This window comes from Saccopteryx leptura, chromosome 4 (assembly GCF_036850995.1).
Source record: "Saccopteryx leptura isolate mSacLep1 chromosome 4, mSacLep1_pri_phased_curated, whole genome shotgun sequence".
Classification (NCBI taxonomy): Eukaryota; Metazoa; Chordata; class Mammalia; order Chiroptera; family Emballonuridae; genus Saccopteryx; species Saccopteryx leptura.
The window spans coordinates 189,098,440-189,124,920 of NC_089506.1; the positions used below are offsets into that span (position 1 = coordinate 189,098,440).

General features: G+C 45.4%; 1 protein-coding gene across 2 annotated transcripts; it reads left to right on the forward strand.

Moving 5' to 3' along the window:
* The first annotated feature begins 1,150 nt into the window (after positions 1–1,150).
* On the forward strand, positions 1,151–26,481 carry AGFG2 (ArfGAP with FG repeats 2). 2 transcript variants are annotated; one of them, XM_066382268.1, is made up of 13 exons: positions 1,151–1,560; positions 10,786–10,879; positions 11,978–12,093; positions 13,201–13,354; positions 13,940–14,105; positions 14,790–14,915; positions 15,595–15,627; positions 22,036–22,156; positions 22,345–22,427; positions 22,613–22,696; positions 24,221–24,349; positions 24,679–24,764; positions 25,100–26,480. In XM_066382268.1, the coding sequence occupies exons 1-13, from the start codon at positions 1,340–1,342 to the stop codon at positions 25,157–25,159; spliced, it is 1,473 nt and encodes a 490-aa protein (XP_066238365.1). In that variant the 5' UTR covers positions 1,151–1,339; the 3' UTR covers positions 25,160–26,480. The 2 variants fall into 2 exon arrangements, with proteins under 2 accessions (XP_066238365.1, XP_066238366.1); XM_066382269.1 differs by lacking the exon at positions 1,151–1,560 and adding an exon at positions 1,646–1,688 and having other exon boundaries at positions 25,100–26,481.

Sequence of the window (26,481 nt, forward strand, 5' to 3'; positions counted from 1 at the left end):
TTGCACTTCCCCTCCCTGGCTTGCTCCTCCTCAGATTTTATCACTGCAGACTCTTTTTTGTTAATTGGGTCTCAGCTTAAATATCACTGCTTTAGAGATAGTTCCCCTGAACAGTCTAAAATACTAAAATACCCAACAAGTCACTCTCTTCTACAATACTTTATTTTAATTCTCTGCATAGAACTTATTACAAAAAAAACCCCAAACCCACTAATTGATTATTCTTTAACTTGTTTATTGTGTGCCTTCCCCTCCTAGAATGTAACCTCCATGAAGACAGGAATTTTGATTGGTTGTCTAGAGCAGTGCCTAAGACCTAGTAGACAGTCAATAAATGTTTGTCAAACGAATGGTCAAATACTATTCTATGGATAGTGTGGTGATTAAAAGCAGGGTTTCTTGCCCTGGCTGGATAGCTGGGTTGGTTAGAGAGTTATCTGAAGACATGAAGGTTTGGCTTTGATTCCTAGTTAGGGCATATACAGGAACAAGTTGATGTTTCTGTCTGTCTGTCTCTCTCCCTTCCTCTTTCTAAAATCAATCAATACATTCTTTTTAAAAGCAGTGTTTCTAAGTAAGAGGACCCAGATGCAGGCCATGTACCAGTTGTGTGACCTACTGCAAACTGTATAACCTAAGACTCTGTAAAATGAGATTTCCTATGGCATAGGGTAGGAGTAAATAGCATTTATAAAGCCCTCTCTCTTCATCTCTCTTTCTCTGGGAACTCCCTCTTTCTCTCTTTCCTCCGCCCCTCTTATGCGTTGTGCGTGCCTCTCTACACAGTTGTAGCTAAGATTAAGCTTTTGAAATTTGGCGGGAATTAATGTTAGCCTTCTGAAGGACCAGAGCTGCGCACGCGCGGGACACCTACTCTGTCTCGCGTATTAACTTTGCAGCCTCGATAGCCAATCAGAGTTGGCGTCGAAGCCCGAGTTCCGAGGATTCACCAATCGAGTCTAGGAGGCGGGCTGCCGTAGACACAGTGGCGAGAGGGGGCGGGGACAAGGAGAGAGCTCTCACAGTCTTAGCGGCAGGATCTCTATGGTCCAATGGGAGAGGCCTGAGGTCTGAAGGCAATGGGGCGTGGCGTTGTAGGCTACGGCAACTAGAGACAGTCTAATGTCGGTCCAATCAGAGTGAAGAGGAGGGAGGAGACTAGTTAGTCAGTGTGCAGGATAGGCGAGGCTCGGAGGTTGCGGAGTCTCGCGCGGACGCCGCGGGCTCCCGAGCTTCTGTCAAGGGAGCCAGGCGTGCGGAGGCGACTGAGGAGGCGGGAAGGTGTCAGTGGTTGAAGGGACGATTGCTGATTCGAGGAAGCTCGAGGGAGTGGGCAGCCATGGTGATGGCGGCGAAGAAGGGCCCAGGCCCGGGTGGCGGGGTCGGCGGGGGAAAGTCGGAGGCGGAGGCGGCTTCGGAGGTGTGGTGTCGCCGGGTGCGAGAGCTGGGTGGCTGCAGTCAGGCCGGGAACCGCCACTGCTTCGAGTGCGCCCAGCGCGGGGTCACCTACGTGGATATCACCGTGGGCAGCTTCGTATGCACCACCTGCTCCGGCCTCCTGTGAGTTGACTGGCGCGGGGGGAGGACCGGGAAGGAGGAGCAGAGAGTCGGCGTGGGAGACAGCGGAGACCCTGGGCGAAGGAACAGAGGTGGGGACGGCGGGGAGGCCTGGGGACGCGCCCGATGTGGTGAGAAAATCCTTTGCTGCAGAGGTGTCATGGGGAAGGGAAAGGGGCAAGGAAGGCAAATCACACAGTTGCAGTGGCGTTGCAGGGGAAGGGAAGGACACCGGAACGCAATGGAGAAACTCCCTCAGGGAGACAAGGAGAACCGAAAGTGGGGATAATTGAAGGGAACGGGGGGGAGGGGGTTAGAGATTTAAAAGGCCTGAGAATGACATAAACCTTGAAAGGGAATTTCATGAAGATGGAGTGCATAAAGGAAAGAGGTAGTAGGGCAAACTGGGCTTAAGATGAAGGAGTACCTTTCTTCCTTCTGGCTTTTGCCCTTCGTGGAGTGTGAGATGGAAAAACCAAGTTAAAATAGGTGACTTAACCTAGGTTGACAGCACAAACATATTCACAGGTAAGTAGCCATCTTCCAGTGTTCAGGTGCAGATCCGAATCTTGGAGGACTTTGAAATGCTATCCAGCAGTAGATATCTTACCAATCTAAGCGATGATGAGAGCTGATGGGTTCTTTAGAGAGCTTAACTTTTCCAACCGTTTGGAGAGCTGAATGAGCCATCCATAAGTGTAATTATTTACAGTACATCTTTAAGTTCCTCGTTGCCATGGCTTGATCCTAGTAGTGACATCTGGCAACTCTTTCTAGATTGGGGGGAAGGGGACATTTGTTGTATAATCTTATCACTATAGTTGGCACAGGCACTGTATTTGGTCGTGCCTGAGCTAATTTAGAACCACAGTTCTAGCCTAGATTTCTGGTTATATAGTAAGTTTCTTTTTCCCCCTTAGGGAATTATTTGGTTAGATGCATGATTAACATTTGATACCAAGCTTGTGTCTCTATTTTTTTATAAGTTTATCAAGGGGCTTATTTTGACCATTTTTTAGTATTATTTAATACATGATTTGTTTGGTGGTTTTATTTTTAATAAGGAGATCATTCCTGTTTCTTCTTACACCTTTAGGAGCCAAAGAGGGAACAGTATTGTTCTTGCTTGACAGATGGGAGAATAGAAGCATAGAGAGGTTAAGTAACTTATCCAATGCCATATGGGGCTTGCTGTTTTCAGCATTTGTAGTTTGATATTAGTTATGATTGTGGCAGATCAGAAATGAGGACCCAGGTCTTCTAAGATACAGTTTAGAATTACTTCTCTGTTCAGTTTTTACCTCCTTTGCCAAATTTCTGTGTTCTGATCAACCTCACTTGTGTGTTGTGAGAATGAACTTAACTTTGGTCTAAGTAAAAGCCACTGTGGCTTTTGGGACAATGATTTAGAATCCAAACAGAAATGTGTCAAAAGTGATAGAGATGCAAATGAAGCAAACAAATAGAAACTTGAGAAGGGGACAAGTACTCTGAGGAGAGAAGGAGCAGAGTTTATGAATATTTACAGCATAAAGTAGAGAAAGCAGATTCCTGAAGATCTTGTTATGAAGAGGAAAATCTGATTATAAGCTCTGAAAAAAATAAAGGGAAGCAGGAGGTTAAAAATGATATATCAGCCCTGGCCGGTTGGCTCAGTGGATAGATCATCAGCCTGGCGTATGGACATCCTGGGTTCAATTCCCAGTCAGGGCACACAGGAGAAGCAACCATCTGCTTCTCTCCCTCCCTCCCCCTTCTCTCTTCTCCTCCCACAGCCAGTGGCTTGATTGGTTTGGGCATCAGCCCTGGGTACTAAGGATAGCTGGTTTGGTCCAAGCATTGGCCTCAGGAGCTGAGAATAGCTCGATTGATTTGAGCATTGGCCCCAACTGAGGTTGGCGGGTGGATCTCTGTCTCTGATGCATGTAGGAGTCTGTCTCTCTATCTCCCCTCCTCTCACTTAAAAAAAAAAAAAAAAAAAAGGAAGAATAATGATGATATATCAGAGTCTAGCTCCTAGGAAGAAAATGTTAGGAAACAGTGTTAATTCATTCCCATGGTTGGCTGTGATGAAATGAAAGATAAAACACTGGAAGTGCTGACATTATCATTATTTTATAGATCTTGGTTTAAAGTATCCCACAGATAACATTTCCCTTATATAATGAATATCTTTCAATCAGGACAGAAGGAGAAGGAAGGGATCTGGGGCACCTTAAAAACCTGGTTTCTTTTGCTAGAAAAGTTAACTCCTTATATATCAGTGCACAGTTTGTAAAACTTTACCACTTTTCCCTGTGGTCATTATTGTTGATCCCATTAAAGAAAAGGCAAAATGCCTGTAATCTGGAGAGATACCGAGTAGAGGTGACTGTGGCCCAAAGATTGATTAATTTAATAGAAAAGTACCCCAAGAGGCCTGGCTCTGTTAAGGTGTATGTACCTCAGACTAGGGCTTAACTTCTAAAGGACTTAAGTTCCAATGGGAACAAGTGGTAGGAATCTACTAGCCTTTTTTTTTTTTTTTAAGTTTCAAAAAATTCTAGAAAGGACATTTTTGCTTAGTATTTTGGTGAAGCATAATGAGAGTCACTCCAAGTGATTCTTTTTTTTTTTTTTTTACAGAGGCAGAGATAGACAGGGACAGACAGACAGGAACGGAGAGAGATGAGAAGCATCAATCATTAGTTTTTCGTTGCGCGTTGCGACTTCTTAGTTGTTCATTGATTGCTTTCTCATATGTGCCTTGACCGCGGGCCTTCAGCAGACCGAGTAACCCCTTGCTGGAGCCAGCAACCTTGGGTCCAAGCTAGTGAGCTTTTTGCTCAAGCCAGATGAGCCCTCGCTCAAGCTGGCGACCTCGGGGTCTCGAACCTGGGTCCTTCCGCATCCCAGTCCGACGCTCTATCCACTGCGCCACCACCTGGTCAGGCTCCAAGTGATTCTTGAAGTGGTAGACTTTAGGGAACATACTTTGGTGGTTGGGAAATGAAAAGCTAGGCCAACCCTTTGTTAGCAGGAAGTCAGAACAGAGTGAAGAACCAAGAAGATGCTGGGCCAATAAATGAAGCTGAACTGAAGGCATGTTGAGATTATAAGGAGAGAAATACAAGATAAAATTCTATAAAAAAGCTTTAGTTTCCCTGCCTGTGACTGTCTGCCTGGGTTCTGGTGGTACTTCTCATTTACTAATTGGAGTGCTAATTAGCACAGACTAGAGCAAGGTATATAAAGTTTTTAAAGGGGCCTTAACAAATTTTTTTTTATTTTTATTTTTATTTTGTATTTTTCTGAAGTTGGAAATGGGGAGGCAGTCAGACAGACTCCTGCATGCGCCCGACTGGGATCCACCCGGCACGCCCACCAGGGGGCGATGCTCTGCCCATCCGGGCGTCACTCTGTTGCAACCAGAGCCACTCTAGCGCCTGAGGCAGAGGCCACAGAGCCATCCTCAGCGCCCGGGCCAGCCCGGGCCAACTTTACTCCAATGGAGCCTTGGCTGCGGGAGGGGAAGAGAGAGAGAGAGAGGAAGGAGAGGGGGAGGGATGGAGAAGCAAATGGGCGCTTCTCCTGTGTGCCCCGGCTAGGAATCGAACCCGGGACTCCTGCACACCAGGCCGAGGCTCTACCACTGCTTCCTGTGTCCTGTGATGTGGGAAGGGGCTGGGAGCTGGCAGGTGGACCAGAGGCAGAATGTATGAAGTGGGGGCATACTTCTTGCAGGCTGCAGAGTGAAGAGGGAGCAGACACAGTTCAGCAGGCAATACAGAGGCTTGGCTCCACAGCGACACACCAGTTAACATCTTAAATCTACATGGTTGATTGCCCATAGATTATGATTTTGTAATGCTGGGAAGTGGAAATTGTGGTAGGCCATCAGAATAAATATTCATTTATTCAGTCAGTTAACAAATATTTATTGAGTGTCTGTCTAGCCCCAGACACTGTTTTAGGTGTTGGAGCTATGGTAATATACCAAATTGACAAAGTATCTGTATTCATGTAGCTTATATCCTAGTAGAGGCCCTGGACTCTAAATAAATAATTAAATATATAATTACAAGTAATGATAAATGCTATGAAGTAAATAAAAGGTCAGCATGGGCCAGAAAGGGGTAGGAACTCATACGGAAGCATGATGGTAAAAAGTGAAGAAATATTCTTTGTTAAAATGAAGAGTATATTGGAGGAGGGGAGTGAAGTACTATATTTAGCACCGTAGCCAGAGAGAGGAGACAGCAAAATTGGCTTTGGATTTTGAAAGCCAGTTTAATGTTGAGTGTGTTACAAATATGTCTACCTCTTAAAAGGGTGGAGTGTCCTGGGGGCAGTGAGAAGAATAACCAGAGTTCCCAGCTGGCTGCAATGGCTGATATAGCAAAGTTAAGTGTTCCAGCCAAGGTTGAGTTTCCCAAGATCTGAAGAAAAATTCAGATTTTAATATTGGTGGATGGGTGATGACTAGGCCTTCGTTGCTGCACGTGTAAACTCATTTTCACTATCTCTTTTGTAATGAGAAATACTTTCTCAACTTGAGCAGAAACCCACAGTGTTGGTGTGAGGGCCTGAGAGAAGGGCTGATAGTTTCTGCCGTTTCTAAATTTATATATTGATATATCCTACCACAGTTGTAGGTCCCAAATCTGACCTAGTTTTTATTCATTTGGTTTTCTCCTAAGACCTAATTTCCTTAACCTGATATAGATCCTTTTCATTTCCAATGGTCATATGGAAGATAATACAATAATTAATAAATTGTACAAGAATGAACTGTGTTTCACATACTCACAACTGTAAACCTACTCTTTCCCCACCCTGTATGTGTGCATGTGCTTGTTTCTATTTCTGACTTTTCTACAAGAGGATGAATCTGCCATTTGAAGCTACGTTGGTGTAAAAATTGTTGCTAAAACAGAAATTTCCAAAGCAGAGCCTTAGATGTTCTTTCTTGCTCTCATTTGCTTGCATACCTCAATGAACAAACCACTTTTCTGTAAAAAGAAAATGTATTGAGGCCTGAGATCTCATTGACATTAGGGATGGGCACTACTTTTGATACCCAATTTTTTCAGCAAAGTATGTGACATGCTTCTATGACTTGGCTGTTTGTATCCATCCTTTAATCCATTGTCCTTCATCAGTAATGGATACTCGACTCTTCTAGTTCTGTACAACTTGACTCTGATGAAGAGATTGAGTCAGGATTAAGGTGGACAGAGCTCTGGGCTGGGTGTCAAGAGATATGCTTGACAATTCTTATGACAAGTTCCTACCCTCCTTGTCCCTTATTTTCCCTGTCTGGCTTGCTAGTTGTGGCTCCTAGCTGAAGTGCTTTTTATCTGCATGAAGGGAAAAGTGTATGTTAATCAATAATTCAGTACTTTTCCATCTGACTGAGTTGGAGAGAGAGACATGTACCTTGTCCTTATTTTAGTCCCATTCCTCCATCTCTTCTCACCTCACCTTTCATAATCACCTTGGCTGGGCAGAGCTGGACAGTTTCCCTACAAACTTAATTACTTTATCATACAGAGTCCATGGACAACTTGAAAAGTCCCTAAGAAAATAATAAATTACCAGAGGGGTGAGAAGAAAGGAAAAAAATGTAAAGAGATTAGCATTAAGCCCGAAGAGGAGGGCAGCTGATAACATCAGGATTCTAGTGGCTCTACATGAGAGGACAGCTGCTTATCATTGTCACTGAGGAACAATAACAGGAAATGGCGTGAAGCAAGGGAATTTAGATTAGGAAGAAGTTTCCTAAAATTAGTGAAATTGACCCTGGGCAGAGTAATAGAGGAGCCTTCCTATTCGGGACTATTAAGAGTCTCTAATAGGGACTTTTCCTGGTGATGTTTTGGTTCAAGATAAGGACTAACTGGTTAGGTGAACCGTGCTTAGGCAGAGGAGTGGAATCCTGGAGTGAAGAGGTAATCTGGGGTGTATGAATTTGAACACAAATATTCAGAGGTAAGGAATTCCCAAGTTCAGATTTGGCACAAGTGAAAGAACTCGGGTGCTGGGTGGAACTGTTTTTTTCCATTGTTGACCTGGCAGAACCTTCTTATCTGAGCAGCTAAGCAGGTTTGAGGCTTTGTATGAAGCAAGCTAGAAGCAAAATATGGGCGTTTGAGGGTGATGACCAAAGGAAACGAAAGCTGTGGTATTTGTAGAAATAGTAGGGTGCTTAATAAAGGGAGGGGAAAGAAAGGGTAAGAGAGTTGTGCAGACTTTAGGAACTCTGCAAGTTGCTTCATTTGCCGAGTAATTCAGTTACTTCAAAGACGGATTGAGAGTACTTCAAATGTCATTTAGATGCATCTGTGTGAAAAGGAAATCAAAGTGGAAAAAGACTTTGGGCCGAAGGCTTACGTCCTAATAATATACTTGTTTCTTTCAATTGGTAATACATGCACTATTCTGGACAAATAAATGTATCTCTGTTTTTCCCAGCACCTCCTTGTTAGAAAGAACAGAATGGATTTGCTGTAATAACTAAAGGGCAATACCTCCTCCTCGCTCTCAGTTCTTTTGGGGAGAATCTGAGTTAATTTGGAGAGACTGCATACAAGTTAGAGAGTTGGGTCTGGCTCACATCTGGCCCATTGTATGATGCTGGTATGGACCCAAGAGAAAGCAACACTCCTAGACGACTTGATGTCATCTACTGGGGGGGGGAGGGGGGAGTTCTTGTTTCCAAATTGCTTCTCTCAGCCAGCTATCGCCTCTCTGTGATTCAAAAACAAATTCTCTGACTCATAGGCTGTGAAACTAGTCCCTCTTAGGGGCTGCAGAGTATTGTGTTGCCTTGTAGAGAATTTTCTCTGCCCCCAAACTGTGACTCTGATTATGGTGCATAATCCAGTCCACAGACATCAAGGTCAAAGCAATGGTTTTTGTACTGTGCTATGGAAACATCCTGTTCCATCAGATTCATTTGGCCCAGAGCACCTAAATCACTTAGTATCTCTGCCTGCCTTTCATCCTGTCTCATCTCCCCTACCCTCAGAAAAACTCTCTAGTTAAAGCTTAGCCATAGGAAGTCTGTTGTAAATAAGTATCCTCTCTAGATTGATGGAGGGGTAAAGTCATTTCCCCTCCCTCTACAAGGAAGCACATCTCCCTATTTATACTTTGCAAACAGTTCCTGGTTCTGGTTCTCCTTTCCGGAAATGTCAGCGACCTTTGTGTGATAGGCTTAGAATCTGTTTCTCTAGTGTAAACACAATACATTTTTACTTTTCCCCTGACCATTTCTCTTCCTTCTCCCACTGCTGCATCCTGGTGCTAACTATCCCTGATCCAGCTGTGTGCCTAAATTGCACCCTACTGCATTGAGAAGTACTCTTGTCCAGACTCCCTGTGTCCTTCTTATAAGCCAGCAGTCTGGTGATCAAGGACTAGGTTCTATAATTTTTGTATCCCCAAAGTGCCTACCACAATGCCTTGTGTTTCGGCAAAGTGAATATTTGTTAGAGGGAGGTGACCAGAATCATAGAGATAGATCTGCTCCGGCTAGACATCAGAAAGGTCTGGCATTCTAAGGGGAAAGGGCCTAGTTGTTAAGGTAAAAGGGGGCAAGGGAAGGCATATAGAAGCAGGCTGTGTGGACTTAAAAACAAAACAAAACCATTAGTAACATAGGCTTTACAAGAGAAAACTAGAATATCTCTGAAATGTGATCAGAAGAGAGTCTTCAGGGCAGATCAAGTTTAAGAGCTATTGTTTGACATATAGTAACGAAGCCTGGCTTTTGGTTTTTCCTGCTCTTATCTTTACTAGGGGCACCAGTTCCTCATTAATATTGCTTGTTTTTGAAAGGGTTATTTTGAGACCCTTTACTGAAATGTCTAAAAGCAGAATTGCTGAAAGTGCCCTCAATTTTAGCCTCCTTTGTAGCCTCCAGTGTCCTGTCCTTTGTTAGAATCAGTAATTTATCATCCAAAAGGGGCCTGCCCTTTGTTGTTCACTCTGTACTGTGTCATCTGTCCTCCCTCCCTGCCTCCACCTTCTCTTACACTAACCGCAACAGTGCCATTCTTTTAGACTTGGCAGGAGCACCTTTATTCTGTGTGTACACCTGTGAGCAAGACGTGTGTCTTTCCCACCTTTCTCTAGGATTTCCATTTGGTAAATTTTGTTATTCTTTCTCCCTTTGCTTTCCTGAAGGTGAAACCACAACCTTATTCTAGAGTTACAATGCTTTTTATTTTCACATCTTGATTCACCCATTTTCTCCAGGAGCATAAAAGTTTGAAGAAGCCTCATCAGTTTAGACTGTCTTTCCTGAGTTTTGTTTTAATTTGAGGGCAGTAGGTCTAGACCAGAGCCAAGTTTAAGGTATAAGAAAAGGGGAACCTATGAAACCCTGCTTGGCTTAGCCCCAAGTTTCCCCTGTTAGAACACTCTGGAGGGCAGGAGGGGGGACAAGAAAGCCGTAATCTCTGCAGGGCTTCTGTGGGCAGAACCGGACTCCCAGGGAGTTAAAAGAACACAGAGCTTGCACAAAAGCATCCCTACAGATGTATGTTCCTGACTCATACCAATCTCATATTTCATTGTTGAACCTGGCTTCCTCCTGCTTTATTGAAAGATCTGGAGATGAGAAAGTCCAGAGTATTTTTTTTCCCAGAGATCTCTTCCTGAAAGAGAGGGATCCTCTCCATTCCTACTACCAAACCAGCCTTCTGTATAGACAATAAGAGGGGCAGTTAGCCTAGGGATTCTGGTTTTTGTCTCCAAATTTTATCTGCATTAGTATTATTAGGAGTTGTCATGGGCCTTCATTTTTGTCTTCCCTCATTCTTGTGGAATTTATGTGTCATGGCTCTGGGACCTTGAGGATGTGCTTCAGGTCTAAAACAGTGATAAAACAGGAAATGGGAAGTGGTTGCACAGCCGAGTTCCCAGCAGTACCCCCTCAGCTGACCCTGAACTGCTGGGGTCTGTGCCAAGGTAGAGGAGATTTCTGGAGGAGGAGTCTGTCTTCCTCTTCGGAATGGTAGGGATCACAATATGATTCTGACTCTGTTGTCCCTAGCTCTTTTTAGAAGCTTCCAAATATTCTTTTTTCCCTTCTTTCCTTGAATTAGGAAGCAGCTTCAGTCAGGGAGTTCTGCTTGAGCTTAGTTTATGTGCTGTTTTATCCTTTCTCCTTCCCCCATTCCATAAACACACTTGCAGAGCTAACTGCATTATACTTCTCTTCCTTTCTATTTCACCCCCCAGGAGAGGCCTGAATCCCCCTCATCGAGTCAAGTCCATCTCCATGACAACCTTCACTGAGCCTGAAGTAGTGTTCCTGCAGTCACGTGGAAACGAGGTGAGCTACCACTGATGGAGTGTTACACTCTGTCGTTGCCTTATCTGCTGGGCAGCTTTGACTCAAGATTGTAGGAGAATTCTACAGTTTTCTTTTTGGTCAAGTTTCTCTTACTTTTTAGTATGTAAGGTATTTTGTTTTATATACATTTGTGTATTTACAGAATCTTAGTTATACAAATTATGGTTTGTCTAGGCCCCTTTTTGGAAGAATCAGGGAAAGGAGCAAGATCTGCAGAAGTCTGTCCCTGGGCACTCAGGGGAAAAAAGGGTTAGAGCTCCAACTTGATGAGCATTTAGAGTTGACTGGGCCTGCCCCTCTGATTAAGATCTCCTAGAGCTGTTTGAGCCTCAGCAACCCAGATTTAAGTCCATGTCATTTACTTGGATGTGAGTTAAAACCCTTCCTCAGCTAAATCTGCTGGTAGAAAGATGCCATTCTCGCTGTTAACAGTATAACTTACAGGTGACTGACTTACTTGATGGGTGCAAACAAGGGCCTCTGGAGGGTGTTCTGGAAGCCACAGCTCTGAAAATTGTCCCTGACCCCACACCCATTGAAATTTAGTTACCTATAATTCTCATGGCCAGCTAATTTCTTCTGTAATTTGTGTTACATCATATAATTATAAGTTCATTTTTATTTATCTAAGGCAGTGGTCCCCAACCTTTTTTGAGCCACGGACCGGTTTAATGTCAGAAAATATTTTCACGGACCGGCCTTTAGGGTGGGACGGATAAATGTATCACGTGACAGAGACAAGCGTCAAGAGTGAGTCTTAGACAGATGTAATAGAGGGAATCTGGTCATTTTAAAAAAATAAAACATTGTTCAGACTTAAATATAAATGAAACGGAAATAATGTAAGTTATTTATTCTTTCTCTGCGGACTGGTACCAAATGGCCCACAGACCGGTACCAGTCTGCGGCCCCGGAGGTTGGAGACCACTGATCTAAGGCATGACCTCCCATTAGATGACAGCTCTGTGAGGACAGGGATTATGTCTCAATAAATATTGATGAATAAACAGGAAGTGGTATCACTGCCATTTCATGCTTTCTGCCCCAACTCATCTGTACCTAACTCCGTTCCTTTAGGTTTGCAGGAAGATTTGGCTGGGTCTTTTTGATCCTCGGACAGCTTTAATACCAGATTCCAGGGATCCTCAGAAAGTAAAGGAGTTTCTCCAGGAAAAATATGAGAAGAAGCGATGGTAAGGAGGAAGAAAGAGATTAATATAGAGACATGTGTCCGATACATATTTTATCTGATAGTCTAGTTTCTAGAATTGAATTGGGGCTTCTCTCAAAAACTAGACTTGGGTTGTCTTTTTCAGTCAAATTCAGTTGGACTAAGTTCTACCTTCAAAATGACAAAGCTATGTGAAAAGACAACTTGTTCTCCATCACTAACCTTACAGCTTTCATGTTCCCTCTTTGGGGGAGACAGTAGAGTGATTGGAGGGGGTCTGCAAACTAGGCATGCAGGACTGGGGGTTTTTATAGCCCAGCTGATCTCATTTTGGAGAGAGGTGGCTGGAAGCACATGTCCTATATAATTTTAGGCTTTTAGCCCATCGTTTCATTCATGATTTATATATATGCTGTTTTCTGGAAGAGGGAAACAACATCTCTGTTCTCCCTTGCCTTCTCTCTGCCCAGTTGTCACTTCCCATCGTTTGATTTCTGCAGTGTGTGGGTGTTGGGGGGTAACTGTAGAGTGGAGAAGAGAATGCAGAGAGCAGCAAGTTTGATGTAGCTAAAGCAGCATTTTGGATTCCCTACTGGGAGCGTCCTCAGGAGAAAGAAGATTCTTCCAGAGTAGAGACCATACATGCTATAGTGGGAGGGGTTTTATCAAAAAGTAGTGGGAGCTGGCAGGAGAAGTTGTGAGCTCTTAGAAGATGAGGTGGCGGAAATTTATCTGTGGAACTAGAAAGAGGAATCTGAAGAAACACCCAGGAAATAAAAGGGGAGAACTTGAGTAGGAAGTTGGAAAATGGGATTGCCTCTTCAGCATTATTGCAGGAGTTATAACTTGAAACCCAGATGGTTTGACACTCAGAAAGAGGACGGAATAACAGGCACAAGCCAGAGCAAACTGAATAGGAAAAAAGTGAGCATCTGACAGTAGAGGGGAATCTCAATATAGGCAGAACTTGGCTATGTTGCTAAATTCCCTTTAGTTCCAAAAAGAAAATTAATAGGGAAAAATGAGAAAGGATTTTGGCTGCTATAACCTGTGTTTTCCCAAGCACCTAAGCTGAGCATGGCCCAAGGTTTTACCCCTCTCCTTTCAACCTAACTATTCTTTCTTGAAGGTATGTCCCCCCGGATCAAATCAAGGGGACCACTTATACCAAAGGCAGTGCCTCCACTCCTCTCCAGGGTTCCATCCCAGAAGGGAAGCCTCTGCGGACGCTTCTGGGGGATTCTATGCCGTCTCTCTCAGCTGCTGCCTCCACCGCTAGCCAGGTAACTCTCAGATCCGCCCTTCGAGATTATTTTGGGATTTGGGAGACAGGAGTGTCAGTTTCCTAAATCAAATCTCCTGGACTTAGCAGACAACAATTCAGGAGCTGTGAATTGGTTCTCAGCCCTGCTGTTACCTATGTCTTGCATCTATCACCTTGGACTCATATCTTTTGGAAGAAAGAACCCAACAGGAAGTGGTATTTAGGGAAGTCAGAGTATGAACTCCAAACCTGACCATTCCTCCAAGGAAACACAGAAGGGGCCGGGACTCTGCTTCAAGCACCTGGGAAAGAGGAGGAGGTAACAGCTCCAGGGGGATTGTTGGGCAACATCCCTGTATATGTCAGGGTTACCTTGACTAATATGCTCTAAAATGTATGGTTTTGGGAGCTGGTGTACTGAGAGGCCAGAGGAATTAGGTATGAGCAAGGCTAAGGCAACTTCTGCCCAGGAATCCTCTCAGTTGAGTGCAGTTTCTTGCTCTCTTCTCTCTCCATTTGCCTATCTGGGGACTGCCTGTGAGCCCTGCAGGGGCTAGGGATGTCTTGCATTGCAAGTGCTATATGTACTGTCTTCTTCTCCAAGTCTGTCAGTCAGTCTCAGGCTCGGACAGCCCAGCCCCGGAGTGCTCAGCCCCCTCCCCACTCCTCAGTCAAGAAAGCCAGTACTGACCTGCTGGCTGACATTGGTGGAGACCCCTTTGCTGCTCCCCAGGCAGTACCGTCATTTGCTGCCTTCCCAGCCTTTGGAGGTAAGTGGACTTGGAATAAGAACCTTCCTATAGCCTGTGTCCCTTAACACAAGGAATTCACTCCCTTAGGGTGACCAGATTTCACTTAACTCTAGCTGTCTTCACACAAAAAAACATGATGTTAACTCTGAAGCATCAGGATTTGGAGGGTTGAAGTCAAATGGGTATGGCAGGGATTATGTTTGGGAGTTGGGGGCTCCTAGCACTTTCTTTTAGAACACTGAAAATAGCCTTTTTATTACTTTCACTCTCTATTAAAATAGGAGCAGGGGGATTATCCCGTGTTTCATTTCTCCTGCCCTCTTCCCAGAGATCAGCAATAGCGACTAGTTGAGTTGAATAAAGTGGTATCATTTCCCTTTTTTTCTTTTTAAGCCCCTTTTCCCCTCAGAAAATAACTTCTTTCACATGATTCTGCCCAAACTAGACCCTGACAAAAATGTTAATGCCTCATGGAGTAAGGATAAAAAGGTGGGGGAGTGAACTGGGAGGCCTCTGAGATCCCCTTTCCCCCACATGTGTCTCGCTCTCTGCCGAAGGCCCCTGCCATCTCCCTCTGAAGAGGACCGTGTGGAAAGGCAGATGTTCCATCGAGTGGCCTTTGATGGCTTTTAGAATTAGTGTATGTTATATAGATTAATATACATTTTATCTATATAATCTTTATATTCCCTCCACCTCTAGGCCAGACTCCTTCCCATGGGAGCTTCGCCAACTTCGATGCCTTTGGCAGTAGCCCCAGCTCTTCTGCATTTGGAACTATTCCTCTAGGTGCCCAAGCCCCATTCCAGGCCCAGACACCAGCCACAGGTAAACTCTGCCCACCAGTTTCCTTTCTCTTCCAGTTGCATCCAGTGGTCCACACCCACACATCACCCATCATTCACATCTGCACCAACCTAAAGAATTGTGCAAAGGAGACAAAGAAAAGAAGCTATAGGAAAGAGTGATAGGAATCCGATGAGATTCTTGTTAGGAAATGGGGGCTCTATTCTCTCTTTTTTTGTAGAAGGAAAATGGCTAAAGTTGCAGCAGGAGCTTCAGGTTGTACACCAGGAGATTTCTGACTAGGAAGTATGGGAGACCTGTGTCCTAGAAAAACTGAGAAAGGACATGACCTTTCCTATAGAGTGCTCCGATTGTCTGGGTTACAAAATGCCCAAAGGTCAAGGGTGGGATCAAAGTCCATGGCAATCTCCAAAAGTCCTTATCCATCTCTCTTAGAGCTGAAGCCTGTAAACTCTGTTGTGTACTTTATGTTGTACAACTGAAAGGGAGTCTGAAGGTTGCCTTAAAGCATTCAGCTCCTCCCTAACTGTCCAGGCATTAAGCCCTTGGCCTGCCCCTCTTCCCATGGACATTCCTGGAGGTGGGTGGGCAGCTGGAGCACTGTAAAGAGCAAGTGCCTGGGGAAGCCAGTAACTTATCTTCTCTTTTTCTCTCTTCCCCCTCCTACCCACCCTTTTCCCTTCTCCACCCTCATTTCCAGCCAGTCGGATGCTAACTGGAAGTTACAGCTTTGGTAAGTTATTCTGCCCACCCCACAGCCTACCTAAGGTAGGACCCTGCCTTGGGTCCTCTGATAACTAGAATTTTTTGGTTTGGAAGGAGCCCGTCAAATGTAACCTTTCAGAGAGAAGGCAGTTCAACAGTTTCCCTAGTTGTGCTACCCACAGAGTGGCAGAGCTCAACCCAGGGCCCAGCCTTCCTTTCTCTTGCTCTGCCCACAGCCTTCCCACTGTGATACTGTGAACTGGCTTCTTGCTTTTGTTTTTTGGGGTTTTTTTTAATATTTTTGAATGGGACAAGAAAAGACATTTTATATTGATAAAAGTTAATAAAAACAAGTTTAATTGACAGGATAGCCTTGAAACTGTTAAAGCAAAAACTATCAGAAAATCTAATAAACCAATGAAGAGGGAAGACTATACTAGACAAAATTAATAAAATAGCTAGACAAGTAAGGTATAGGAAGTCAACCATTTGAGTAACAAGTTTGATCTAATAAAGATAAGTAGAATTTTGTAACCAAAAGACAGAATACATAGTAATTTTAAATTTATAACCATTTTACAATTTGACCATAGAGAGGGAAACAAAATCTCCATAAATTCTAACAAATAGAAATTATGCCTGACCAGTGGTGGTGCAGTGGATAGAACGTTGACCTGGGGCACTGAGATTCCAGGTTTGAAACCCTGAGGCTTGAACACAGGCTTGAGCATGAGATCATCAAAATGATCCCATGTTCACTGGCTTGAGCCCAAGGTTTCTGGCTTGAGACGGGGTCACTTGCTTGGCTTGGCCCCCTGGTCAAGGCATGGATGAGGAGCAATGAACAACTAAAGTGAAGCAGTTATGAGTCGATGTTTCTCATCTCTCTCCCTTCTTGTCTATTTGTCTCTTTCTCGCTCACTAAAAAATAAGAAGAAAGAAATTTTCTAGGTCACATTCTATATAATAAAAGATGTCCTAAACAAAACTGGAAGAGATAAAACAGGGAGAAGATACTTATAACATGGAAAACAGACAAAAAGCTAATAGCCATAATGGTTTTTTTTTAAACACCTATAAAGAAGAAAGAATAGAATAATGGACAAAGGATACAAGCAGATAATACCCAGAAAAAATTAAAGTTTGATTAGGACCAATATTCTGTGGGGAAATGGGCCCTTTTGTGAGCTGTTGCTAGGGATGTAAATTGGTACAGGGAGATTCAGGTTAGCTAGCAAGAGAGAAGTGTCTTGGGAATGGGGATCCTGAAGGAAACAGTCAATACAAGGCTGTTATAAATTGGTCTGTTCAAAAATGCATTTCTAGCAGAATTGTTTTAAAAATGCTAAACGAGAGAAAGAAGGCATTCCTGGTTAAACTTGGGATGAAACTGATAATCGGTTCTGATGCCAATGGAAAGAGGGTTTGTGTATGGTGTCATATAAAAAGCATTTTATAGCCTGACCAGGCAGTGGCGCAGTGGATAGAGCATCGACCTGGGATGCAGAGGACCCAGGTTCGAAACCCTGAGGTTGCTGGCTTGAGCACAGGCTCATCCAGCTTGAGTGCGGGGTCACCAGCTTGAGTGCAGGGTTACCAGCTTGAGCATGGGATTATAGACATGACCCATGGTCTCTGGCTTGAGCCCAAAGGTTACTGGCTTGAAGCCCAAGGTCGCTGGCTTGAGCAAGGGGTCACTGGCTCAGCTGGAGCCCCCTGGTCAAGGCACATATGAGAATCTGCTAGTCTGTCTTGCCAAGGAAAAACTCCAGTCTAGTCTTCAATAAGCCCAGTATAAAGATCAAAGTTCAGATATTCTATGCCATGGTTTAGCCCAGAGTTTTTCAACAGCCAGTCCACAGACTGGTGCCAATCTGCCAGAAATTTCTTGCCAGTCTCTCGTGGACCTGCATGAAATTTCTGGTGGGCCAGCACTGGTTCACAGACCTGCAGTTGAAAAACACTGTTTTAGCCTATATCAAAGCTCAGTCCAGCCTGACCAGGCGGTGGCGCAGTGGATAGAGCGTCAGACTGGGATGCGGAGGACCCAGGTTCGAGTCCCCGAGGTCGCCAGCTAGAGCACAGGCTCATTAGGTTTGAGCGAAGCTCACCAGCTTGAGCCCAAGAACGCTGGCTTGAGCAAGGGGTCACTCGGTCTCATGTAGCCCCCGGTCAAGGCACATATGAGAAATCAATGAACAACTAAGGAACCACAACGAAGAATTGATGTTTCTCATCTCTCTCCCTTCCTGTCTGTCTGTCCTATCTGTCTCTCTCTCTGACTCTCTCTGTCAAAAAAAAAACCCCAACTCAGTCCAGTCCATGTACTGCTCAAAGCCTGTACTTGGGAGATCGTCTGGCTGCCAGCTCTCACTGCATGACTGCAAACGTGGCTAATAATAAGGGCCGCATCTCTGTTAAACCCATGTTCATATTTTGGGGCTAGGAAGAATTAACTTTCCTTAAGCTAACCAATCAGTTTAGAATTTTGCAAGCTGGTGTTGGTTCCTCCCAATCTACTCTACATGTCTTAAAGTGCGAACAGAAAGTCCTACCCCCATAGTTTGGGTATGAATTGGTTTTACGCTGGGGGACTGGAAATACCTGGTCTTTTTTTAACAGTCTAGAGAGCACAGTGAGCTAATCTGTGAATGTTTTAGCCTTCTAGCAAATTAAGCTAAATGGGTTGTTGAAGATTTTTACTGAAGCAGGCTTTCTAAGTTTTATAAAATACAATGTCCAATTACTTTTGCTGTCTTTCCCCATCAATATCTAGCTACCTGCCTATGTTAACAAATCTTTTGTCCATTGTCTGACCATCTCAAAAAGCAGAGTCTGCAGTCCTATCCAGAGCCAACTAGCATTTATGAAGCTCTTGCCATTGCTAGGAGCATCCATGGATTATCTCCAGGAGGAAGGAAAGATTCCCCATTTTGCAGGAGAGGAAACTTGATCAGTGACTTGGCCAAAATTAAATGGCTAAATGGCAGATTCCGTTCACTTTGCACCACACCATGATCACAAGGTTGTTTCTGTTAGTGTGACATAAAGAACTATTGGGTATGAAGTAGGGAGATATTGGTAAGAAGTGGGTATTTCTTCTGACAAGTCTGATTGTACAGGTATTTTTATAGTTCTGAGAGGGAGCATAGAAAGAAGAGGTTTCTAAAACTGCAGTTTCTCCCTGAAACTGCTATAAAGCATGTGTACAAATAAGGCTCTGAGAGTGAGGCTGTGGAAGTGTATTAGAAACAAACTCAAGCACAGATATTCATTCCTAGCAGTAGCTTCCTTTCTGAGAATGAGGGTGTCTACTCCACCTGAGTGAGGGCCGGCTCTGCCCTCTAGTGTCCACAGGGAGTCACACAGCATTGCCTGCAGATGGAAGGACAGCCTAGGAGGGCAGAGGACCTGGTCCTCACTGAGGGGAGCTCCCTGACATGAAGGCTCAGAGCAGGACTGACCTAAGTGAGGACTGGGAGCTGTGTTTGCTCAGAAATTTCATGTACCCTGAGTCAGTCAGGCAAGGGAAGGGCCTGGAGCTGGAAAATCAGAAGATCCAACACCAGCCTACTGGATTTCAGCCTTCCTCACGGCCTGTGGAGTGGAGAGGATTAGAGACCAAATATGTACAGCAGCACTATTGCCTAGCACTTGTTCCTCTCGGAAGTCCAGAGGTTGCAGAGGAACAGTGGCCAAGGGGAGCACTGTCTTTTAAGTGCTGGTACACCAGAAGCAGCTCATCTTTGGAACCTGTAGCAGGCAGGCACTGGACACTCATCTTCCCTGCTGAATTCTCAGCTTTACCAAGTTAGAGCCTGGTCACTGTCACTTATGCTCAGTACCACGTACAGTGAAGATACGTTTAAAAAGGGTTTTTGGAGAGCCTGACCAGGCGGTGGCACAGTGGAGAGAATGTTGTACTGAGACACAGGGGACTCAGATTCAAAACCCCGAGGTCGCTGGCTTGAGCATGGGCTCACCAACTTGAGTGCAGGGCTGCTGGTTCAAGCGTGGGATCATAGACATGACCCCATGGTCGCTGGCTTGAGCAAGGGGTCACTCGCTCTGCTCTCGCCCCCTGGTCAAGGCACATATGAGAAAGAAATCAATGAACAACTAAGGAGCCGCAGCAAAGAATTGATGCTTCTCATCTCTCTCCCCTCCTGTCTGTCTGTCCCTATCTGTTCCTTTGTCTCTCTCTCTGTCACAAAAAAGAAATAAGGCTCTCAAAAGGGGGGGGGTGGGGTGGAGAGATATAGCCTCAGCCTTTAGAAAAGAAAGAACATGGAGATTCAAAGTACACTTCTCTACATTCAGAAAAAAAGCCCAAAACTTTACTGACAAAACAGAATGAGGTTTGAAGGAGCCAGGGAGCATTTTGGATTGGAGAACCAGTCTGACTTTGCCTTTCCTTCCTTCCTTCCTTGTCTCCTGTCTTTTTCTTTCTTTTTCACCTTGTCCCTGAGAGGAAAAATACCTTCCATTGTGAAGGATCCCTCTTGTCCTTTCCCACTTTCTGCAGGGTTTTGTCCCATCAGCTTTATCTGAATAACACCTTCATTTATTCACCTCTGCTGACATCGTCCCTTTTTTCCACAAATATGCTTAAAGTTTCCCATTCTACAGAATGTTTCCACAGCCTTATGCCAGTCTCTTGCCGCAACTCCTCTCCAAAGCCCTACCTCGGGAAGAGGAGCCAATGGCCTTTACTTACTCATTTTTATTGTCCCATTTTCTCTTTCTTTTTCTTTTTACATATTTTATGACATATTTCTGCACCTTGATTTTTTAAATTTTATGGTACTGTTAGATCTTTTATCAGTACATTAAGAACCTCATTTTTTAATAGTCCAACATATGTATAATATATACCATAATTTATTTAATCGATCTTTTGTTGATGAATATTTAGGAAGATTCGGTCTTTTGCTGTTAAACAGTGCTGTAGTTAATAACCCTGTATGTTATGTTTTGCACTTGCAAGTTGTATCTGTAAGAAAATTCCTGGCAGTGGAATTGGTCTAGCAGGGACACAGTTGAGAAAGAAAGAAATAAAAATATATTTCTACAAATATGTCAAGTACAATGAAGGAAAAGAACAAGGTGCTATGAGAGGAAAACCAGGATCAAATTCACATTAGTGTGTCAGGAAAGGCTCCTCTGAAGACATGCCTCTGTTAAGCCTAAAGGGTGAATAGGAGTTAGCAGGCCAAGGCCATGGGTGTGGCCTCTTGTTCAAGGCAGAAGCAGGGCATGTAGCTGAGGGTTCAGGGAGGGCCTTCTTCACTTGTGTTCAAGATCAAGCCAGCCATCATATGTTTCCTTTGAGACTTTCTTGCTTCTCTGACCCTGCAGATTGTTTCTTAAATCATAGATTATGATAATACCTCACATTTGCGTTATATTTTAGATTTCAAAAAACTTATCTCAGAGGGCCTTAGCAGCCGCCCTATGAGAGAGTGAGAAGAAAACGTAAAATGAAATGGTTTGCTAAAATTACAGCAGTAGCAAGTGGTAGAAACACAACTAAAACTAGAATCCAGTTCTCACTTTACCTATTCAAATATTCATTTGTTCTTGAGCACTGTCATGTTGCAGACACTGCCAAGTGTTTCCCTTCAGTAATGAGTCTTCCAGTGCTCATAAAAATAAAACTTTTTTCCCATTTGTAGCTTTGTTTTACCCTCATAGCAGACCAGTATGGTTGACAGGCTTTTGTAAAATGACAGGGCCTCGGCCTCTTTCTGTGAGATGAGATTGCTCGGGATTACCAGGACTCTTGTTGTGCGGACAGTTTTGTAAAACTACCACATGGGGCTCGCCCTCTGCTTTTTCTCTTTAGACGTTAACACCAGGGAGAGCAGGAGAACCCTGCAGTTGGCTCTTCCCAGTGAGCCGTGTGCCTAAGCTCATAGCATCAGTGTGGGCTCCCAAAAAAGAGGTAGCTTTGGTGGGGGTGCTGACAGCTGGAGATTGGTGCGCATCACCTCCAGGGCCATCTTCACGTGCAACGAGTCTCCCAAGTGTCCTTGAATCTTTCTGTCCTTCACAGTTCCACCCCCTACCTGCTCTTCATATGATGTATCCATAAATGGAATTGCTGCTTTGAGGAAATTACAGACTCTTCTGTCTCTTGAGGGAAAAAAATGAGAAGTGTAAGTCAAACTAGAGCAGGAGGGATGGTGACCTGACATGAAGAAGAACTGCTTTTCTCTCAGCAGTGGCGGCTTTGGGATCTAGGGAGACTGAGATCACATGGCCTGGAATTCTCAGTGGTGAGAGCTGGGTGCTCTGTGGGAAGAATGGGCTGGCTCAGAGAATCCATGTGGTGCCTCTCATGTGATCAGTTCACTCCTCCACTGCACTCTACCTCCTTTCTTCTCCTGCCCCTTCCATCTAGTCTCAGCCCAGCATTCCCTGTTTTATTTCCTAGGGAGCAGCCAAGTGACTCCATTTGGTGCCTCTCCTCTTGTCACTGCTAGTCAGCCCAACAGCATCACAGATATGAGTGGCCTCCTGGGACCTGGGGTATCAGCTGGAGGTATCCCTAGCAGGTAGGCACAGACATTGGAGGGTTTCCTTAGGGCAGGAGAGCCAGCCAAGAACCCCTGGCCTTGCTTTTTGCAGCCCACTCAGCTCCTCCTTTCTGGCAGTGCCGGGTCTGCCATCCCCCAGTCCCTTGCCCAGCTTGTCTCCTTGGTCCTGGAAGATGTGCATGCCGACCTCTCTCCCCATGTTGCAGCTTCTTTGGGATGACTGGCCAGGTCCCCACGCTCCAGTCAGCCACAACTGGCAGAGGTGGCAGCACAGGACTTGCCTTTGGAGGTGAGTCTTGCCTGGGGAGATCCAGGAAAGGGATCCAAGTCCTAGAGGGAATTGAGGACTCGGGGTAGGGCTGGGTGGAGTGGAGAGAAGATTTAGAGAAATGCTCAGTTATCACAACATGAAGCAAATGTGAAAAAAAAATAACCATCTCTGTTTCTCACTTCTACCCCATTCCCCCTGAGCAGCCTTCACCAACCCTTTCACAGCACCTGCTGCTCACCCTCAGCTGCCCTCCACAAACCCGTTCCAGCCCAATGGCTTGGCCACAGGTAAGCTCCCCAGACTGTCACCTGGCCTGTCTCTGCACAGCACAGGTTTCCCTGCACGTGTCTTCCTTCACCCTCCTCTCAGACTTTCAGGAGACGTGGCAGGCAGCCTCAACTGGTGGTTGTGGTCCTCCCAAACAAGGTCCCCTGACTGCCCTTCCCCACCCAACCCAGGCTAGACTCATTTTAGTGGGCAAAAAGTATAGCCTGGCCTGACCTGTGGTGGCGCAGTGGATAAAGCATTGACCTGGAATGCTGAGGTTGCTGGTTCAAAACCCCGGGCTTGCCTGGTCAAGGCACATATGGGAGTTGAAGCTTCCTGCTCCTCCCCCCCTTCTCTCTCTCTCTCTCTCCCCCCCTCTAAAAAAATGAATAAATAAATAAAAATAATTAAAAAAAAAAAAAAAGTATAGCCTGACCTGTGGTAGCACAGTGGATAAAGCATTAACCTGGAATGCTAAGGTCACTGGTTCAAAACCCCGGTTTGCCGGGTCAAGGCACATATGAGAAACAACTACAAGTTGATGCTTCCCTTTCTTCACCCTCCCCCACTCCCCCCCTCTAAAATCCATAAATAAAATCTTTGCCTGACCTGTGGTGGTGCAGTGGATAGGGCATTGACCTGGAATGCCAAGGTCGCTGGTTCAAGCCCCACGCTTTCCTGGTCAAGGCACATACAAGAACGAACTATGGGTTGATGCTTCCCACTCCTTCCCTCCTACTGTCCCCTGCCTTTCTCTCCCTCTTCTCTCTAAAATCAATAAATAAAATCTTAAAAAAAAAAAAAAAAAAAAAAGCGTCCCAGTCACAGTATCAGAATTTTAGAATTAGAAAAAACAGACTGCTCCTTACCTGCATCAGTTGTGCAAGTTATTTTAGCACTGATAGTGGCAGCGGTTTTCCTTTCTCCATCCCTCAGTGTCCCTTTGGGAAGCCATACTCTCCTTTCTGTGTCCAAGGTGAGCCATGTGAAATCATGACCCTATTTCCTGCCCTCATCAGCCAGAGTCATGGTCTTCTCTTACCCTGTCCCTCCTCAACCTCTGCGTTTCTCTCTTCAAATGCCCCCTTTTTTTTGTTCTCAAAGATCTTGAGGCCTGAAGAGAGAAGAATAATAGTTTCCAGACATGTGGCAGGCCCAGTGCCAAAGGCTTTATATCCGCTTTTAATTTTTATAGCAGCCGCAGGAGATAGGTACTGCCTCATTTTAGAAATGAGGTAACTGAGGCACCGAAAGGACTAATAATTAGCTTTAGTTGATTCAGTTTAATAAGTAGCCAAAAGCCGCCCCAGCTCTGTACTATGCTCCTGCTCTCCATGCCTTGAGCCGTATGGGCAGAAAGCAGGCAGGTTTGGTGGGTTGCATGGAAGCTTAAGTTCCATGGCTCATTCAGGGTACTTCGACCAGGTACCTCTGATTAGGGAAGAACTCTGTCCTATTTTCCCACCTTGAAGGGATTTAGGAAGAGCTGATCTCCAGTTTACCTTCCAGAACTTTGCCTGAGCTTCATGTCCCTCACTCCATAGGACCTGGCTTTGCGATGAGCAGTGCTGGGCCTGGTTTCCCCCAGACAGTGCCACCCACCGGGGCCTTTGCCAGCACCTTCCCACCACCGATGTTCTCCCTGCAGACCTCAGTGGCTCAGCAGCAGAATGGTAAGGGATTCAGACCTCACCCTCCTCATTCCCATTCCCCTCCCCCACTCCTAGGGACTCCATGGGTGTGTATGTGTACCCACAGGAATATTAGGGAGCCAGACATGTGAGCTAGTTCCATTTTGGACCATAGGGGAGGAATCAGGGAAGCCCCAGACCTGCCTGTGTCCTCTCACTACTCTATACCTTATTCCCGCCGTTAGGGAGCCCCCTTTCACTGCCCACATGGGATGTAGCTGTGCCTGGCTACAGGGAGGCAGACGGAGCTGGTTAGTACCTGAATGAGGGTCAGGGCTCGTGTCTGCTGAGTTTTTGCTCTTGCTTCCCAGGTTCTTCCTTTAGTGACTTAGGATCAGCCAAGCTGGGACAGAAGCCACTGAGCCAGCCAGCGGGCATCTCCACCAACCCCTTCATGGTAAGTGGCCCTGTGTATCATGGTGTGGGGCATGGCCTCTCATTTGGAGCTTAAGGACAAAAACCTTCCAGGAGAAAAGGGTGATGTGGGGTGGAACTCAGGCCCCTTCCTCATAAAGGTTTGCCTTGTCCAAGCCAGGGATGAGTGAGTTAGTTAATGGGCCTGACATCTCCCACACCCCCACAGCCTCCACTTGCCTCTTAGCTTCTTCACATTGCCACTTCCCTCAGCACAGTCATGTTGAGGAAGAAGGGAATCCTGAATTACATTTCTTCTGTGGCCTTTAACTTTTCTCCTCCAATCTAACAATTTGTGTTGGTTGTTTTTTTTTCCAGACTGGATCTTCCTCAAGCCCATTTGCCTCCAAACCTCCGACCACCAACCCATTCTTGTAGCACTGTGTTCTGGGGGGCCTACTCCCTGCTCTCTGGGGCCCCTCTACTCCCTAGAGCTCTGGTAACCACTTGCCTATGGTATTTCGGTGGGTCTCAGACTAGAATGGGCCTTGCTTTGCAGGGTAGGGGCCTTGGAAGTGGTGGAGATGCTAATGCTTTGCTTGGAGCTTGCAGATAAAAGGACAGCTTCCTCCCTTCTTCCTTCCAGCCCCCACCTAGGCAGGAGGCCCAGGACCAGAGAAGGCAGGGCCTGGCTTAGAGGAGCGATGGTGTTTTATTTCCCAAATGCTTAATTTTGGTGACAGTAACCCTCCTCTCCTGCCCTCAGCATACTCAGTGCTCCCTTCATTCCCAACCCCATGGACAGAGGAGAGGAAGCTGTGGACACAGGCTGACCAGCCTTCCTCTGGGGGAGCTCTTCCCCATGCCCAGCTTTCCAACACTGTTCTCATGGACAGAAGTGTAGTGGGAAGAGCAGGGTAAAGGTGGGGATGGGGTGTGGTGTTGACTTGGGACAGTGGTCAGAGAGGCCGAGAAGGCCCTGGGGAACCAGAGTGCCCTTGGTGCCCTGGCTTGGGCCAGCACACCCTTTTCTTCATGTTTTTGCTTCCCCAGCTCCCTCCCTCATCCTGGGCACTCAGGATGACTAGTTTTACCTATATACTTAGATTTGCCCCACTCCTGTCAAGCACTTTAGTTAGTTGTAGTGTCATGTTTGGATACCAGTGTTTTATATTTATACATAGAGAATTTTCTAATATAGCCTATTATATATATATATATATACATACACACACACACACACACACACACATTTATGTATACACAGAGAGAGACATAGACACACGCAGCCATTCTCCCTCTCCCGGACAGCTCTTTTACATGGGGAATGGGATGAATCCCATCTGTGCCTCGACCAGCAAAGCCAGAGCTCTAGGGGGTAAGGGGGAGGACAACCACATGTCCTGACCACCCCAGAGCTTGGGTTTTTCCAGGGAAAGGCTTTGTGCAATTGGCTATTTATTTCTTTTTCATGTACCTCCCTGGCCCCCAAATCTCTGCACCAAAGCTATTACAGGCAATGTTGGAAAAGAACTGCATTTGAAAGAAAAAATGGCTCGCATGGTCTTGCTTTGGGCCGGGTTGAATGCCCTCCTGTCAATCAACATGATGCCTGGGTTGGTGAAAATGCTGCCTGCGATGCTGCCGGCTGTTGGCCAAGGACAGGATTCGTTGCCCACAGAGCAGCCTCTATCTGAACTGGAGTCCCATGTTAGCAATGGGAGGAAGCAGGCAGGAGGGCAGGAAAAGGGCTGCCTCTG

Bases quoted from the DNA above. Each gene is read 5' to 3' on its own strand.
- AGFG2 (XM_066382268.1), top strand. From the start codon at position 1,340: ATGGTGATGGCGGCGAAGAAGGGCCCAGGCCCGGGTGGCGGGGTCGGC. The intron at 14,106-14,789 runs GTAAGTGGACTT...CTCCACCTCTAG, and splicing joins TGCCTTCCCAGCCTTTGGAG to GCCAGACTCCTTCCCATGGG. The intron at 24,765-25,099 runs GTAAGTGGCCCT...TTTTTTTTCCAG, and splicing joins TCTCCACCAACCCCTTCATG to ACTGGATCTTCCTCAAGCCC.